This window comes from Carassius carassius, chromosome 46, assembly GCF_963082965.1.
Source record: "Carassius carassius chromosome 46, fCarCar2.1, whole genome shotgun sequence".
Classification (NCBI taxonomy): Eukaryota; Metazoa; Chordata; class Actinopteri; order Cypriniformes; family Cyprinidae; genus Carassius; species Carassius carassius.
Genome location: NC_081800.1, coordinates 6244148 through 6263967, shown reverse-complemented (window position 1 = coordinate 6263967; position 19820 = coordinate 6244148). Strand labels below are relative to the sequence as shown.

The 19820-nt window shown below is 38.3% G+C and overlaps 1 protein-coding gene across 2 annotated transcripts; it reads left to right on the top strand.

The window, feature by feature from the left end:
* Nucleotides 1–1653: 1653 nt before the first annotated feature.
* Nucleotides 1654–18993, top strand: LOC132129450 (troponin T, cardiac muscle isoforms-like). Of its 2 annotated transcripts, none has more exons than XM_059541064.1 (13): nt 1654–1678; nt 6664–6718; nt 8515–8565; nt 9701–9730; nt 10146–10167; nt 10278–10341; nt 11746–11862; nt 12175–12252; nt 12331–12438; nt 12994–13103; nt 16056–16146; nt 16632–16672; nt 18770–18993. In XM_059541064.1, exons 1-13 carry the CDS (start codon nt 1661–1663, stop codon nt 18801–18803), a joined length of 819 nt encoding a protein of 272 aa, XP_059397047.1. In that variant the 5' UTR covers nt 1654–1660; the 3' UTR covers nt 18804–18993. The 2 variants fall into 2 exon arrangements, with proteins under 2 accessions (XP_059397047.1, XP_059397046.1); XM_059541063.1 differs by having other exon boundaries at nt 10143–10167.
* Nucleotides 18994–19820: the final 827 nt, after the last annotated feature.

The window sequence follows — 19820 nt, the reverse complement described above, 5'->3', positions numbered from 1 at the left end:
GTGACCTCAGCTGTAACTCGTAACAGTCCGAGGTCAACTGTAATATCATGAATGTCTGTTTCAGTGAAGCGACTGGAAGTAAGCTTGATAATTAATTTTTTAATGAAGTGGGAATCACGCTGAAGCTCACATATGCTCTCACTGCTGTTGTTTCAACTTGCCGGAGACTTGAGTCATGAAAAGGAAATGTCATTTAGATGTAATCTTAGTAGTGAAATGTGTCCTATCAAGCCCTTTGAAAACTGACTTCAATCCATTCCAACTCAATCAAAGCCTACATTTGTTTTTTTTTGTTTTTTGCTGAACAAGCTGTCATGTAATTATCTTTTGCCCAGAAGGGTTATGCTGTTGACAAATACAATTTTTATACCAGTGGTGATATTGTCTCATGTTTTCAAATGATGCAGGCTTATGAGGATGTGAATTTGTGTATTTATTTTTATAAATAACAACAACAGTAATGTAATATTACCAGCAATAATAATTATATTATAATTATAACATTGGTTATATGTGGCTATGTTGTCTTATGTTTTCAGTAATGATATGCTAAAATAATTTAATTATAATTAACTATATTTTCAATTCATTAATAAAAAAACAACTATTGTTAATACTAAAAACTCATGTTTTCAGTAACGATATGCTAGAAGAAACATTTTTCATGTTGTACAAAAATAATGTTTAAATGATAAAGACTTTAAAGTTAACTGACTATGAAAATTAGAAATATATATTATGATATTTTTTCAAAATAGTCACAAAAATGTTATCATTAATACTGTTTTGTCGTTAATACTAATACAATTAATACTATATTATTGCTATTACTAGTAACATTAATATTTCCCACTTTTTTGTGCAGACCTTTGAGTTCCACATTACATGAATATTTAAGTGTCTCTCTCGATCAACCATCTAGTAACCATCCAAAGCAGATTAGCAACCGCATAGAAAACTCAGAGCATCAAACAAAGGCCTAAAAACTTAAAATAAATGCAAAAAAAAAAAAGAAATAAAAAATACAACATGAAGGTATTCAAACAACATAAGGCCTAAGTTCAAACTAACCTTGAAAGCTTGTTTTAAACCTTCCATCATAGCTGGACTAAACTGTAGATCTGAACGTGTTGGCGTGAGTGAGATCTGGAATGGTAAGCATGCTGCCATGAAGTGAGTCAGACTAACAGTCCCTCGTGTTATCAGAGACACGTCTAAGAGACTCGTGTTGATATGGACATTAGCCATCGCCATTCTCTGCATCATAACAATGACAGCTGCCTTTTAGGGAGTGTTTGCTCGACTGTTCTCCACTTATCTCTGAGGGTAAAAATAACCACAATGAGCCCCAGCATATGAGATCGTATAAGAATCAAGAGGAGAGCCAGAGCTCGCCTCTGGGACAGACAGCCTTCCTTCACACATCTCTGCTGCTATATCAGGTAAGAGTATTGTGTGTCATGTAGTATATTACTGATGTATTACGTACAGAACAACGGATGCATAATAGTACAAAAAGTTCATTTCAAATTAGAATAAATAATTTTTTTTTTTAGAATGTTTAGAAAAGCAAAAATGTGTGTTTTTGGATCACTTTTGACATTGATTATTCTATTAAATATATTATATCATTTTTATGCATTTTTATTTTAGAGTAAAAATGTCAGACAACGAAGAAGTGGAGGAGTACGAGTAAGTGTTCCTGTTCATTGTTCAAGAATCATCCATCCATCAGTGACAAATTGGTCTCTTACGACATTTCTTTTCTAGTAATATTAAGTAAAAAAAAAAATAAATGACTGTGCATTAACTGTGTACAACAGTGATATAGGTTATTTTAATAGCATCTGCTTGTCATATATCCCACTCATCTGATAATATATTTGATCTGAGAGTTCAGGCAGCTGTTGGGAAGGTACTTGAGCTATGAACAATGGAAATAACAGCACTATTCTGTCTTGTTCTCTAGGGAGCAGGAGGGTAAGTCTTGTGTTTCGAAATATTTCTCTCATACCTCCACTGTAAACAAAAATAAGTCATAAATATTGGCCTTGCAGCTACATAGCTTTAGAAAAGTGAAGTGGCCGACCATATGCTGATATAATGATACTTCAATAAAACCTTCAAAAATACCAGTTGATCAGGTTTTTTGCACTGCATGCGTTACGGTCACGGTTACTGAGGGAGAGGACCCAGATGCAGAATGAACAAGGGACGTTTATTGACAATTTAGACAAAGCACGATAGGGGGGAGTGGTTTAAACAGTCCAGACAATAGGATGGGGCATACAACAATGGAGCAGGCAGATGGGGGGGGGGGGTGGTGACCGCTGAGGGGGGCCCTGGGTGACAACCGAGTGCAGGACTGTAGAGGAGGCTGTGCAAGGGACCAGACCACAGCACCAGGAACCAAGGGCACTTGGCTATGGAGGTGAAGCCACACACGTCAGACCTCCAGGCGGGGAGACCCAGTGGCCAGGGAGAAAGCAGCAGGCAAGACAGGAACAGACAGAACTCACAAAACACTAGACAAGACTTAAGATAACAAGAGAACAACAACAACAACAATAATAATAATAATAATAATAATAGGCAAAAAGTCAGACAAGAATGCTATGACCTAGAAACAAGATAAAAGGGGAACTAGAGAAATAACCAAAGCTAACTAACTAAAGTTAACTAAAAAGGTAAAGAAACAAATACCAAATAAAGTTCTAGAAATAACTGGAAAAACCAACCAAGAAAATAACTCAAAGGGGAAAATACTTTAAGGAACAAGTCAAACTCACGAGAAAATAAAAATGAGATCCAAACAAAAAGAAACACTTAAACTAGAATAAACAATGACAAGAGAAACTTAAACTAATAAATACCAGACTTTAACAGACAAGGAAAAACTCTATAGTATAGATCAGCTAGCAAGCTAAGCAAACACTAACTCGCGTACAAAACGAACCAGCAACCACAAGAGGGAAATGATCACAATAAATAGGAAGGAAAGCACACAAACACAAGGTGAGAACAATCAATTAATGAGCACCAAACAAGGACTAAACAAGGGGGCGTGGTAAAGTGAAACAAGGTGGCAGGACGAAAGGAGCACATGGCCAACATAAACAGAGACAAAGCCATGTGGTCATACACAGGGAAAACAGAGAAACACTAAACAAAGACAAAATAGACACAGCTGCCAGGGCAGAACCCTGACAGTACCCCTCTCCCAAAGGACGCCTCCTGGCGTCCAAACCAGGCAAACAAGTCCAGGGGGGTGCAGATGTTGCAGGACCAAAGCAACCAGGCAGCACATGAGAGGGGGTGGGAGTAAGTCCAGGGGTGTAGCCTGACAGGGTAGAACTGAAGGCAGTAGGCATGGTTTGAGTATGGTTAAAGCCTCGCCGGAGAGAAGACGGGGCCATAGGGATACAGGTGGTGGCATCAGTAGAAGTACTGACCGGTTTGACAAGTGATGGCTTGAAAGTGGTAGGTGAAGTGGGGAGTTCTGGAGATTTGGAGTTTGGAAGTTGGAGTATGGTAAGGTACCCCTTCCTGAAGTTGGACTGGATCAGGAATGAGTGCTGGGACTGGCTCTGAGGGCTCTTGGATTGAATCTGTAGCAGACTTTGACAGACTCTTGAATGAAGCAGACTCGGGAGCTGGAGCCGACAATGGAGCGGGTTCAGGGGCAGACCCTTGGCCTTCCACAGGAGCTGCAGAACTGCCCTCCAGGACCTCTGGAATGGACTCCGGAATAGGTTCTGGACTGCCCTCCGGGGCTACTGGAACAGACTCGTGAGTGGATTCTTGAACACCCTCAGGGGCTGTGGAGCTGCCCTCCGGGGCTACTGGAACAGACTCGTGAGTGGATTCTTGAACACCCTCAGGGGCTGTGGAGCTGCCCTCCGGGGCTACTGAAACAGACTCGGGAGTGGATTCTTGACTGCCCTCGGGGGCTGCTGAGCTGCTCTCTGAGGCTACTGGAATGGACTCGTCAGTGGACTCTTGACCGCCCTTGGGGGCTGTGGAATTGCCCACCGTGGTGATAGTTACATCTTGACCACCCCCGAGGGCTGTGGAATTGCCCAATGGGGCCACCGAGATTGGAGTCCTCTCTGGGCTAGACACAGAGGCTGGAGCCGACACAGAAATGAGCTCTGGGGCTGGCTGCTCGCCACTGGACTCCAGGGTCATGACTGAAGCAGCTGACCACTTGATATCTTCCAGGGAAACTGCAGGATGGATCTCCAGACTAAGGTCTCTAGCACTCCTGGCGCGGGCCCTCCTACCCCTTCGTCTCCTGGGCCTGCAAGCGTTCACATCACCTACATCTTGACTTACTTGAACTGACGTTGACACAGAACTTTCAGAACTGGACTCGACTGGCTTTGAATGACCTAGAACAGGTTTGACTGGCACAGGAACACGGGCTAACAGGGGAACCTCCCTCACAGCTTCCTTGAGCTTGACTGCTTCAGAGCACTTGGTTGATTCCGATGTGACTGTGAGGGGTTCAGCAGAGTCGGAGGCTGGAACCAGCACAGAGGCCTCCATGGTAGATGCAGCAGCTTTGGCCGCCCTCATTCTTCTGTCTCTCCTCTTCTCAGTGGGAGTTGGAAGACGATCAGGGACTTGACTCGATGGATGAGGGAGAGTGGGGTGATCACTGCAGGGGGACTCTGGTGGTGTAAGTATCTGCCAATCCTTGCGGTGGTGCAAATAATTAGAAAAGTTCCAAAAGTCCAAGATCCTCAATTGCTCCATCTCCCACTGAGGCAGTGGATCATCCAAAAAGAGGTTGAAGACATCCTTAGGGGCTGCATCCTGGTAATCAAGGCCCCTGGACATAGTCCAAAAGAATTGGGCAAAGGCCCTCACCTCTTGCCCCTGCTGCCGAAGAGCACCCAGGCCTTGCTGGCGGGCCAGTCTCTCCTGAGCATTTGCAGGGGGTAGAAACTTGACTCATTCTGCTGGGTCCTGACTTGGCTGGTTCGTTCTGTCACGGTTACTGAGGGAGAGGACCCAGATGCAGAATGAACAAGGGACGTTTATTGACAAATTAGACAGCACGATAGGGGGGAGTGGTTTGAACAGTCCAGACAATAGGATGGGGCATACAACAATGGAGCAGGCAGATGGGGGGGGGGGGGGGGCTGTGACCGCTGAGGGGGGCCCTGGGTGACAACCGAGTGCAGGACTGTAGAGGAGGCTGTGCAAGGGACCAGACCACAGCACCAGGAACCAAGGGCACTTGGCTATGGAGGTGAAGCCAAACGCGTCAGACCTCCAGGCGGGGAGACCCAGTGGCCAGGGAGAAAGCAGCAGGCAAGACAGGAACAGACAGAACTCACAAAACACTAGACAAGACTTAAGATAACAAGAGAACAACAATAATAATAATAGGCAAAAAGTCAGAGAAGAATGCTATGACCTAGAAACAAGATAAAAGGGGAACTAGAGAAATAACCAAAGCTAACTAACTAAAGTTAACTAAAAAGGTAAAGAAACAAATACCAAATAAAGTTCTAGAAATAACTGGAAAAACTAACCAAGAAAATAACTCCAAGGGGAAAATAAATACTTTAAGGAACAAGTCAAACTCACAAGAAAATAAAAATGAGATCGAAACAAAAAGAAACACTTAAACTAGAATAAACAATGACAAGACAAACTTAAACTAATAAATACCAGACTTTAACAGACAAGGAAAAACTCTATAGTATAGATCAGCTAGCAAGCTAAGCAAACACTAACTCACGTACAAAACGAACCAGCAACCACAAGAGGGAAATGATCACAATAAATAGGAAGGAAAGCACACAAACACAAGGTGAGAACAATCAATTAATGAGCACCAAACAAGGACTAAACAAGGGGGCGTGGTAAAGTGAAACAAGGTGGCAGGACGAAAGGAGCACATGGCCAACATAAACAGAGACAAAGCCATGTGGTCATACACAGGGAAAACAGAGAAACACTAAACAAAGACAAAATAGACACAGCTGCCAGGGCAGAACCCTGACAATTACACCTTTCAGATTAAAAACTAATAATCAAATATTCTGACATGTAAGTGCGGTTGGAAAATATGGTGACCTGTCACATAGATTTACGAGCTTGAAAGCTTAGCTTTTCTTATGAGTTGCAGCAGCTCTGTTTATTCTGTGTTACATTCCTGCTCACGGAAGTAACAAAATAAAGGGATCAGAGTCCAAAATTAAATTAAACAAAATATTTATTTTACATCTAGGGGTTATATCATAAAGAAAAAAGATGTTCGACAAAAAATAAACAAACAATAAAGAAAAAAACAATATGAAGGTCCAGCTCCTGAGCACAACTGCAGGATAGGGGTCAGAGCTCCTTCCCACAAAGGACAGCCATCTTAAATACTGCTTTCCAAATTCAACACAGGTGTGGATCCTTACCTAGCAACCTATAGGAAAAAGAGAAAACAACAGAACAAACCCAAAACAAAACTGAGCCGTAACATCTGCTTGCTAGAAACATCACACATGGATTAAAGCAGAAAGTTCTGAAGTATCTGCATATCATCACTAATCCATTACGGTCTCTCAGTGTGAACAGACCTCCTAGCTTCCATCTCTGTGATGTGTTTTTGTTTGTTTACTCACCTAACCTGCATGATGTGGCTTAGAGGTGCAAGAGGATGAGCAGCAGGAGGAGCAGGAGGAGGTGCAGGAGGAGGCGCAGCATGAGGAAGGTAGTTACTGCTTATCTGCTAAAGGCAAAGGGCACAAGCCATTCACAAACATTAAAAAATACTAAAGTAGCATGGTATATACCATGGTATATATATATATGTATATACCATGATATTCTGTGAGTAAATACCGTAGTATGGTATATTCAAACAATTTTGCATGAACAAGAAAGCTGTTGTTTTGAGGTGGCAAAAGGTAATAAGCCTCACTGCCGATATTCCCACCAGCAGCACGACTGTGACTGTGTTAATAAAGATGCTGTCACATTAGCGAAACTGTAAGATCAAAAGAGACACTGGTTAATCAAAAATAAAATAACAATAATAGCAACCGCTCCCATAGAAGACACTCAAATTCACTCGCCCAATTTGAAATGAGCGAAATCCTTGTGGGGAACTTTCTCGCCCCTACTTAAAACTCCCAATCGCGCAGATTCTTATTGCAATGTCTGATTTTAATCTGAGCAACAGTACATTTGACCTCTCTTAACAGTCATAATAAACAAGAAGAAAAAGTTTACTGAAATTTAGACAGAAATTTGTGGGCCAAAAAGTTCGTTGTCAATAGTGTAGAGATTTATGAAACACAGCTTACACTAAAGTTATTACAGCTTTCTGTTGGTCAACATCAGTGTTGCCAAGTCCTTGGTTTTCTCATTGAATTGGGCTATTTTTCTACTATTTCCTGGGTGTCTGCCCATTGAAGTCAAACCCCCCGTCCCCCTGGAACATTTCAACCTTGGTGGAACCCCCTGGAAGGAGGTTTTGACCCCCTGGAATTAGGGTTGGGCAATGTCTACAAAATTGTCATCGGACAATGTCTGCATTTTCCTCTCATCTCGTATGTATTCCATTTAGGGATTCCGTATACAGGTCATTTTCTTTCCGAACACGATATCGGGATGTGCTGGATTGTGGGGGTATGGGGGTATGCACCCCATTACAAAGTGTGGATTCCTGTTGAAATGACTGGATTTAGCTGAAAATGTGCAGGCATACAGTATTTACCATTGTTCAGTGAATTTCCAGTCATTTCAATAGGAATCCACACCGCTGGGAATTTCACACAGATTTCACTCATGTTCAATTATGTGAAGTAAATTCACAACAATTACAAAAAAGTAAGCTACTTGGCTTGAAAGCAACTTCAGGCGAGCCATGATTATGTCACTACACTATCAACAATTGAAAGGGACCCTTTCTGCCCAAGAAATTTCGCTAATGTTTTTAGATAATCTTGTAATTTTTTTAGACAGATTTTTTTTTCATTGGTGAAGTGAATAATTCAAACAGTATTCACACAAAAAAGGATTAATATAAAATGAACATTCTAACAACGATCCGCATTTTGTTACGTTTTCAAATATTGCTCGGTGAATCAGACTTGACGAAAGGAACTACCCCGGAGTATGGTATTACCATCTACAATACTTTTTAAGGGTGGTCTGACTTCAGATATGCCGGCACATTTATATCATAGACAACAGTTGTGCGGCTGGGCAGAGACATGTGTATTGCTGTGTGTAAGTGTGTAACCATCTGAGAGATTTGAGGTATGCGTAATCTAACAAGTCTGCCATCTGTACCCATCATGCCCAGGCTGGTATACAGCTCCTTGGCCCACGGGAATTAACTCACATCTTCCAAATAAGCTTTCTCACACACTCTTACACACGTACTTCTATTAGAGTTTGTCTTTTTGGAATTGTTATGTAATTTGATACCTAAAGAATGGAAAACAAATGATTCATAGTTCACGGTAATGCTAACTACATCCGTCCTCCAACCTTCTCCAGAGGCTCATGAGGAGGAAGCAGGAGAACAGGAAGAGACCACTCAGGAACATGGTGAGTCCTGCTGGTGAGACCCTCAGTTTGACCGCAAACCCCTCCAGAGCTACATAGCCCAAATAACCAGTTTGCGAATACTGACAGCTTTGCCAGAAAATGTAACAAATCATTTATAGAACTTACAATTTACATTTGAAAAGAAACTGATTATTGATTTGTTCCAATAACTTTAGCAAGCAAAGACAATTCAGAGTTCTGCTGAGAAGTGTTTCCATTCATTCATTCCCTCATTCATTCATTTAGATTAAATAAACTACTAAAAATATTCAAAAATAGATTTTGGTCAATAAACAAATCAATAATAATGATGTGAGGAGATCATGAAGAGTTATAAAAAAAGAAAACAAAAAAAAGAGAAACTATTAGTAATTTAAGTAATTTACAGTATTACAGTACAGATTTTCTCACAAAATAATGGCATATTCTCTCTCTCTCTCTCTCTCTCTCTATATATATATATATATATATATAGCAAAAAGCAAAACCAATTTTGTAAATTTGTATTATTTCAAAATAAAATAGTTTTTAGGTGAGAAGTGAAAAAAAAAATAATTCAATTGAAAACCTTGGTATTATATTTTGAAGCGAAATTATTTTTTTCCCCCAAAAATTAATTTGATCCATTCAGTCTCAAATCAAGTCGATGTAGTAAAATACACTGAAACTAGAGTTCGACCTGTCATCATAACACTTTTTAAAACGAGTGTTTTAAATGCTAAACATTTAATTGAAATCTACATCAAATCTACTTTGTCCAACTTCCTGCAAACTTCACATCTTAAGGGTTAAAACAAGAAACAGATTACTTTTTTTTTTCCAAAATATATTATTTTCTGTTCTATAGAAGACAAAAAAAGTTTTTTGTGTTTGTGTGTGTGTTTTTTTTTTTACTATTATATAGTTATAAATAAATCCCCAGCTGTTTCATTTCTGTTTTATTTTTCTGTTTATCATTTAATTGAACTCATGAGAAACATGTAGAGTTGTAGAGTTGAAGTGACGAGTGTTTGGTATGTGACAGCAAATTTTCCACCATTCTTCCGTTATCAGTTTCTATTTTTGCCCCTCTGTTTTCTGTGGGACCGTCAGTGATGCAGAATACCCCTAACCTCCTTTCCTTTCCTTCCTTTAGATGGCGAAGAAGACACCGAAGATGGAGGAGGTATTTGGTCTTTATTGCACTTCACAGACAGGAAACCTGAGATTTATAGCTCTGAAGTAATTGTTCGAAACATGTAGAAACCTGTATTATGACACACACCCTTCTGGATAACTGTATCTCCAAATCTTTAGATCATCCCAAATCCTCTTATGATAACATTCATTCCATCAGAAATAAGACATCTGTATACCGTTTATAATCTCGTCCCTGGATTTAATGACACATTCTTCTTCACCTGTAACGGTTTGCTATTGTGCAATAACTGCCATGAGAACACAAAGACAAGATTAGCCTTCAGATATCTTTAATCAGACATGACTTTTTTACGAAGAATTAAACAAAAAAAGTATTTTTAAAAAGTCCCTCATATAACTTTGAATAACTTCTGTTGTTTGTATGGTTGATTCTTCAGAAGAGGCGAAACCCAAATTCCTAAAGTAAGTTTAAATGAATAACCATGGATTGGTTTTATGTTTTTATTTTAAAGATCAACAAACTTGTTTTCATTTCATACAGAATTTTGACACATCATCATTATATTTTCCAGACCATTTATGTTGCCGAACCTGGTGCCCCCAAAGATTCCAGACGGAGAAAGAGTTGATTTTGATGTGAGTACAATTACCAGAGCAAGACCCACAGCACCATTAAACTGTCTTATGGCATTTGTCTTTTAATAACCATGCCATCACTTTGACATTATAAGCATATTTGCCATATTATTTCAGAACTGAAATGGATTCTACAAGTTATTTTCTTATTAATAATGGATGTCAAACCACTCGTGTCATGTCAGGTCAAGTCAACTGTATTTATATAGTGCTTTATACATAACAGATTGGGTCAAAGCAGCTTGACAGTATTAAACCGGAAAATACATGTCTACAATGCAAGAGAACAATAGTAAACACAATGCAAAAATAAAAAAATAAATAACATTAATAATGTATATAAATAAAAGATAACAAAAAATAAATAAAATTCTTTAATCAATAGAAACTTCAAAATAGCAGCAATCAATCAATTTAAGTTGTCATTGCTTTAAACCAAATATGAATTCCTTTCATAATAATAATAATAATAATAAAATCTGTGACTAATATTTTTAAATGGTGGTATCTGTCATATAACAGATGTTATGAAATATTAGATAATAAAATATAACATAATAATAAAACTTTTTTTTTTGTATAATTAAAACAATTATCATTTAAAATATGTAAACTATATTTATAATTGTATAATTACTGTCATGTATTTTTTTTTTTTAATCATTTTAAATATCTGGGGTAATTTCTAAAGCCGAGAGACAATCAGTCTCGCTTTTCTGATTAAAATATTTCAAAATACGGGTAAATTCTGTGCCATCATTAACCAGAAACGACCTCTAAACGGCTGCGTGTCCCGGTGTTGTGTTTGGAGCGTTAAACGCGGTCTGTGTTATTGCTGATGTTTTCATCTTTGTGTCAAACGTTCACATTCATGCAGCTGCTTTTGGCCCAGAGACATCGTATGAGACGACTTCAGACATTTCTATGACTTCTGTAAATCTGTGTCAGAGTGTTATGATTGGCCCAGAGGAGACGTCTTACGTCAGCACTTTCTGAACTCGTACTCGTTCATACTCGATTCAAACGGAGCACATCACCGCTAATTTACTGCTAATGTTACAACTTCTCATACAACTGCTGAAACGAAAGTAGCGTTATTTCTGTAATCTACCCCTGACTGTATGTGAGAAAGGGGCTCTTCTCTGACCACCCATTTACTTATTAGAGAGTAGACAGATGTTTTGAAGTACTGAAATACCCTGACCAATGAAAACATGCATTATAAGATTTGTAGAAACCAGCAATTCTATGAATTCAACAGAATGTTTCACTGAACACAGACAGTTCAAGATGCAAATTACTGAAACATTTCAGCTTTTGATTTATGCTTTTGTATACCTGCACATTTTTGTCAGGCAAACTGTCTCAGTCTCAATCTCAAAGGCCAAATGTTCTCCCCCTCAGGACATCCATCGTAAACGTATGGAGAAAGACCTGAATGAGCTCCAGACTCTGATTGAAGCTCACTTTGAAAGCCGTAAGAAGGAGGAGGAGGAACTCATCAGTCTTAAAGATAGGATTGTGAGTGAGCAATGTTGTTCTGTTACATCACAGCTGCTTATTACCACGTCAACAGACTCGTGCATTAATCCTAAATTAATGAATCCCTAAAGACAGAGAAATTATAAATATGCAATCATTAGGGCAAACATGTCACCCAGAGTAAAAATATTCCAACAGGTCTATTAAGGGTCAGTTCAAGCCTGGATGAGCCTGAAAAGGACTTAACAGACATTAAATGTCAAATCTATCAGCTCTGTCATTTTCTAGAATAAACGTCCCCATAAGCTCTTGTTGAGTGATCTCTGAGTTGTAATGTGAGTGACTGTGCAGGAGAAACGGCGCTCGGAGCGAGCGGAGCAGCAGAGGATCCGTAGCGAGCGCGAGAGGGAACGACAGAGGCGTCTGGAGGTGAGCGCAAGGGATTTCTGGGACCACACACTGATGGCCATTAGCTTTACAAATCCTTTCCTCTTTTCAAATGTTCAGGAGGAAAGAGCTCGCAAGGAGGAAGAGGAAGCCAAAAAGAGAGCGGAGGACGACGCCAAGAAGAAGAAGACGCTCACCAGTCTGCACTTCGGTGGATACATGCAGAAGGTCAGAGATGAGAGAGGAGACAGTATGATAAAGACCGATACATTTCTGAGTTTAGTGACAGAAATCGGACAATATTTAAAAAAATAAAATAAAGGCCATGGTTCAATGTTCTACTTGACTGGGATGGCTTTTAGAAATGTTATGTAATTAAAAGCATTTAAACCATTAGCTATGGCACTTCTGAAACACAATATGCATTGTTTAACAACTATCATAATTTACACTACTGTTCAATTTTTTTTAGGAAAAAAATCATTACATTGTTAAAAAAAATATTCACTCTGTTATCAAAAAAAATCTTTTATTTTTTACATAATTTATTTGAAGTAAATTAAATTTTATATATATATCAAATACATTCTGTAAAAAAAAAAAAAGATCACAAAGATCAACATTGATGATACTTTTTCTTGAGCAGGAAAAATCAGCAAATAAGAATGATGTGCATTTTAAAATATACAGACACTAAAAAAGGTAAACAGGAAATACATCATCAGTATCAATGCTTTATTAAAATAGATTGTCAATACTGTTGTCTCTGATGTTGTCTTGCAGATAGAGAGACGGAGTGGAAAGAAACAGACTGAGAGAGAGAAGAAGAAGAAGATTCTTAGTGATCGCCGCAAATCTTTGGACATCGACAATGCCAGCGACTCTGCTCTCAGGTTTGAAGAGTGATTGTTAATATAACTCATTAATATGCAGTGTTGGGAAGGTTACTTTGGAAATGTAATAGGTTACAGATTACAAGTTACCCTGTTTAAAATGTAATAGTAGTGTAACTTTTTCAATTACTTTATTAAAGTAATGTAACTAATTACTTTTGAGTACTTTTTGATTACTTTTCTAAATTTGTGAAAATTAAAGAATAATAAATAAAAGCATATACATCAACTTAAATACAGTTATCTAATAAGCATGTGATGTATTCTGTGTAATAAACTCCTGAAACATTGGTGTTTTTTTGAAACTGCTGTCTCTGTATATGATGATAGTTTTCTCAAAATAAGTAAAATGCACATGAAGTGACACAGAGCAGTTCTAGAAATTATGTTTATGTGCTCGTGTACTCCTATATTGAGGCGGCAGAGGTTGAAAACACTGCGAGCTTCAGTAGGACAATGTGTAGTAAATGAAACCATGTCTTTGCCATTAATTTACAGGAGGGGCGGAAGGGGAAAAAAATTCAGACTGGAAAATTCAAACTCATACAAACAAATTCATGGACAAAACTATTTTTTGTATGGACCTGACATAAAAAAAGGTTTAAATCTTTAATTTGGGGACATGCAAAATAATTTAAAGTTCTCTCCTGAACTGCACCTTCACTTCTATTTTTCTCTTCAGTCTTTTTATTTTGCTCTGTTATCCATCTCTCTCATGACTTTAATACTCAAGATTGAACAAAACTATACTTTACAATACAATACTCTACAATACTACAATATCTTTATAGAAAAATCCTAATACTGTACACGAGTCATGTTTTTCCCTTACAAAAATTAACCTTGCTTTTATTAGCCTATATAAAAGTAAAATAACCTTGTTTTGTTTTTGTTTTTTTTGCAAATGGATTTGTATTTATTTTTAAATAAATACATTTGTAAAATAATTTTACATTTTTGGTAACCACAGTTAAACAATAGTAACCATTTTCTCTGGATTTATAGTTAAATATTAAAATGTTAATTTTCGTAAGGGTTGTGTTGATGTCTGTCGTAGCTCCCCCTAAACCTATAAAAAAATCTGATTATTTTTCAGCTAAATTACTACTGTAACATTACAACAGATAATAATGATGTCCTTTATATAGTATTTTGAGTGATGACTGATGAGCAACGTGCTGCTGCTTGATTAATTAAATAAAAAAACAAAGACAAAAAAGCATCTTTACAGATGAAACTGACCTAAAACCCTGAACAGTAGTTCTGCTTCTCTGCTCCAGCTGTACGCTTCCATAGTCTCTCTCTCTCTCTCTCTCTCTCTCCCTCTCTCTCTCTCTCTCTCTCCCTCTCTCTCTCTCTCTCTCTCTCTCTCTCTCCCTCTCCCTCTCTCTCTCTCCCTCTCTCCCTCTCTCTCTCTCTCTCTCTCTCTCTCTCTCTCTCTCTCTCTCCCTCTCCCTCTCCCTCTCTCTCTCTCTCTCTCTCCCTCTCTCTCTCTCTCTCTCTCTCTCTCTCCCTCTCCCTCTCTCTCTCTCCCTCTCTCCCTCTCTCTCTCTCTCTCTCTCTCTCTCTCTCTCTCTCTCTCTCTCTCTCTCTCCCTCTCTCTCTCTCTCTCTCTCTCTCTCTCTCTCTCTCTTTCTCTCTCTCTCCCTCTCTCTCTCTCTCTCTCTCTCTCTCTCTCCCTCTCCCTCTATCTCTCCCTCTCTCTCTCTCTCTCTCTCTCTCTCTCTCTCTCTCTTTCTCTCTCTCTCCCTCTCTCTCTCTCTCTCTCTCTATCTCTCCCTCTCTCTCTCTCTCTCTCTCTCTCTCTCTCTCTCTCTTTCTCTCTCTCTCCCTCTCTCTCTCTCCCTCTCTCTCTCTCTCTCTCTCTCTCTCTCTCTCTCTCGCATGTATTACTCTGAGTCTGATCCAAACCGTTTGGCGCAGGCGCGGAGAGCGCGCAAGTCATGACTAACACTTCATGACTTATTAGAGATTTAATTGTCAAATGGCGGATTCGCAAATGATCGCTTTAGTACATTCGGCAGGCAATTATACAATAATGATATTAAATAGTGGGGCAAAATCGGCTGCCAGGCCATCGGGAATTGTCCCGGTTCTCCCGGTGTCCAGTCCGCGCCTGATTTCCACAGACACGCAGAATGTGCAAGTCATATATTGCATTTTTGGGGCTTAATATTCACAGACACTAGTCGATGTCATGCTTTGATTCAAGTGTACTGACCTACTTTTGATTTAGTCATCCAAAATGTGGCATATTCCTTCCGCGTTAGGCATTTCGTTTTTATGACTGGATTCTACGAACCAGACTGTATTTCTGCATCCCGGAAATTATTAGGGCGGTATGTCTCTGAATAGTCAGTGCAATTTGGGAAAGAAATCAGTTAAATCTGTATGTGGATGTGTGTAAATATTCAAATGTAATCCCCTTTGTAATCGTTAAAAATTTCATAAGTAACTGTAACTAATTACAGTTACAATAATTTTGTAATTAAATTACGTAACGCCGTTACATGTAACTAGTTACTCCCCAACACTGTTAATATGGCACATCAAGCATGAAGTAATGGAAATTGGCTCGTTGGCAATTTAGCACCGACATGTAGCGCCGTTGTGCTTCGGGCATCCCCAGTTCGAGTCCCAACTTGTGGACCTTTACCGATCCCGCCCCCCTTCTCTCTGTCCCACTTCACTTCCTGTCAAGGCAGCAATGCCAAAAAATAAAGTTTTGGTTACCATACGAAAAAAAAAAAATCTGAATATACTTTTTGATCCACTTTTTTTTATGACATGATGGTTTATAATGACAGAACTGTAATGTTTATAGTGTTCTGAAAATTATTATTATTATTATTATTTTTACCAATCTTTAACTTTTGTAATAGAATTCCATAGACTAAAAATTAAATAAAGTAATTCAGTGATATAAAACAATGCTACTTTCTTTTTCATCAGGGAGAAAGCAAAGGAACTGTGGAGCTGGATGCGTCAACTGGAAGCAGAGAAGTTTGAGTTACAGTACCAGTTTACCAAACAGAAATATGAGGTCAGCTCAAGACTAGATCACTCATGACTAGAGTCAACATGACATCCGAAATGACCCTGTTTTGGTCTCAATGTATAGGAATCATCACTGCATGTTATATAAATGTAATATCTTGGTCTTCAACAGATTTCCTTACTGGCCGTGTCACTGTGTGCAAGCTATTGATAATGTAAAGCAATAGTCAGTTGACTCTACTAGTGTCAGCACTTCAGGCTTACAGTTAAAGCAGTAAATAAATGCCAGGTTACACCAATATGATAAAGTCTGCAGCATCATATTATGTAAGTGAAATGGGTTATGCAAATCATTTCATGTTAACTCTGTTGAAATGATTTCGAAGAAAAGCACTTGCATCAAATGTTTTCCTGGATCTAATTATATGGGGAAAGAAATGTAAGCATTGCTCAGAGTTTGCACACATAACTCATTCATCGCAATCTCATAACCCTGTGTTCACTGAGATGTGATTGCGGATCTCTCTACAGATCAATGTCCTGAGGAACAGAGTCAGTGACCACCAGAAAACGTGAGTTCATCTGTGTCTGTCCAACATGATTTCATTAGAAAGCTATTTTACGAGATGTTGATTTTGTATGAATTCACCCAGTGTGCTTTATATGGCAACGTACACGGAAAAAACACCCCTACATTTAACCAGCTATGTTCACATGCACTAATTTCAGCAAACAGAATATATTCACATACAGTTTCCATGCAATGCGTTAAGATTTGGAGAAAGCCACTGCAATAATGTCACTGGAGCTACCGTGAGAATAACATATCTGAAAAGCTAACACTTATGTACTGTAAGACTAGGGCTGGGTGATAAAACCATAACAATAATTATCTCCATATAATTTCCATCTAATTACACAAGTTTCTTAATATTCATGTTCATAATGCACTATGCAAATATTAGTAAGACACCAAAATGAAAGCCAGTTTTAGCCAAAATAACTCTGTAGGGCATTTTTTTTTTTTGCATTTTGACTGTGATTGTGTCTTTTTCATGCACACAACATAAATGAACTACAACAATAAGTGTTTGTCAGTCTGACTGAGCCATCAGTTCAGTTATTAACTGATTATGTGGGTGCATGTAAATAATATAGCTATAGTGTGGTGTTAGCAGATTACACCAATTTTTTTTTATAATAATAATAAAATATTTAAAATAAAAATAAAATATTCATGGGATCATACAAATTTATAAGAATTACCCACCAACTCATCAAAACCTAAAATAGTTGAATTGTATTATTAAATGTTGAGCTCCATTTTTACACATCTACCCATCATTGAATTTGCATGCAGATTAAAAATCTTGGCACTCAGAAGGTTGGCAAGTTGGTGTTTGTTCTCCACTGAAATGAATCTGGCATTTCCCAGAGTTTGGTATAGGTTTTTTTTGTTTTTTTGTTTACCCTTGTTATACTTCCCAGAAGGCTTTCTCATTCAAACCAAGCTGACTCATCCGCTCCTGCCTCAGGCATGTAACACAGACACAGTCTTTGTGAAAGCAGTTCAGAGCGTCAGTCCTGTCAGCTGGCTGAGCTGCTTCTGCAGCAGAAAACGATTGTGGGTGCCAGAACTAAAGAGCTTGAGGGCATGGAGGTTTGGGCTGCAATCTGCTGCTGCAAAATCAGCATTTACCCGTGCATGTCCAGCACTGACCTCAGTCACCTGATTATTCAGTCAGCAGAGATCTGTTCTAAAACCTTGTGAGCTGCCTGTTCATACAGCATTTAAGACATCAGTGCACTCTTATATCTTAAAAAATGCATTTCAGCCAAATGTAAGGGTGCATTCAGTAGTTTTTCAGCTAGCATCAGCATTAAACAATGCTTTTGAATGCTATCAGCACGAGTTATGTAAATTACAGTGAGTACTGCTGAGATAATCACTCTCTTACCTGTCTTAAAAAAAAAAAACCTTTTGCAACTTTAGCGTCACTACTCTTGCCACTCGGATTTTCTCCGTCACCTAATGTTTCCATATTGTTTTTGACGTAGGTCATGTTTATGTTTGTTTTGTGATTTCGGAGCTTCTGCTTCTTCGACCGCACATGCACTGATTCTCCCATTCTCACTGCTGGTACGTCGCGATAATAAGTGTTCGTTCGTCATGAAAGCATAGTTTGGATGAAAACCGGGAGGCTTGTGACTGTCCCATTGACTGCCAAGTAAATTACTGTAATGATAAAACCTTCCTAATCGTCGGGAAGAAGGAGGCGGGAACCGGCGAACAATCAAAATGAAACTTTAAATTACAAAACAAACACAAAACAGCGCACCAGCCCCTCACGGACGACTGGTGCGCGCAAATAAAAACCAAAACAGAACTAAAACATCTAGGACAACTAGGACATCGTCAGAATAGTCCATCTGCCATCAGTGATTCAACTGTAACATTATAAAGTGACGTGAATACTTTATGTACGTGGAGTAAACAAAAATAACGACTTTATTCAACAATTCGTTAAATTAAATCACAATATAAGATAAGTGTATACGTCACCCATTACAAATAAATGTTTTTGTTTTCAGTGGTTTTTGCATGTACTTCAACAGGAGAAAACAGACAAACAACAAAATGAACATACCTACATTATTTCTTTCTATAGGTCAAAGAGAACCAAGAGGGGCCTCAGGAAGTGACTGCTGTGTGGAAAGACAAACTGGACTCCTCTCAAACCCACAGAAATCATGAAGAGAATGCCCAGGAGAGCCATGTGTACTACTTTACAGATTCTGTAGCTTTTATTTAGTCCTCGCTGAATAAACACTGTAGATTTTGACTGAACAATTGAACAAAAATAATAAAAATGAGAAAATGAAGAAGCAAAAATGAATTTGTTAGTTTGTGTAGGTCTGCACAACTTAATAATAATAAAAGAAAAAATCTTTTTTTTAATAAAAAAAATATTTTTATTAAGCAAGGATGCATTAAATCTAAATTTCTATTTCAAATGCTATAATCACCTTTGCATCACAGGAATAAATACAATTTTCAAATACAATAAATTAGTGTTATTTCAAATTGTACTGTAAATTTGACTGTATTTTTAATCAAATGCAGCCTAGGTGAGCATAAGAGACTTTGCCAAAAAACATTGATTAATTGATAAATTAGTAATTTTGTCTGCTATCTTTTTATAAATGTAGAACTGTAAAGTCAAAGAACTAACTTGCATATAAATGCATGACTGAAACTAGAAAATAACCACTCACTACATGAGCTTCAGGTTGTGTGTTAAATTCAGTGGTGCCCAATTATCTTATTATATTATAATCTTATAATTATCTATCATAAAAAGCTCAATTGCATTTTAAATCTTCAAGTAAACGCGTTAAATAACTATAATAACACACACCCAACTGTTCTCCGTTAATGTCCCCTCAGGCCTTTCTGTAGTTTTAGGGTTAAAAACGTCAGGAGATTCTCATCTCAAATGATTTGCATATTAACATATATACTGTACGAACACTCTGCTATTCACATTGACTTTCTGCTTGAGCTCTGCCCATCTGAAACAAAACTTAGTGGAGAACCAAGAATGTTTTTAGACTAATATTGGCACAAAAAGAATTATTGATTATGAGCAGAACATGCCTAACGCAGCACCAAAGCGATGTGCACAGCTGTCATGTTTGGATTAGCAGTCCAGTGTTCAA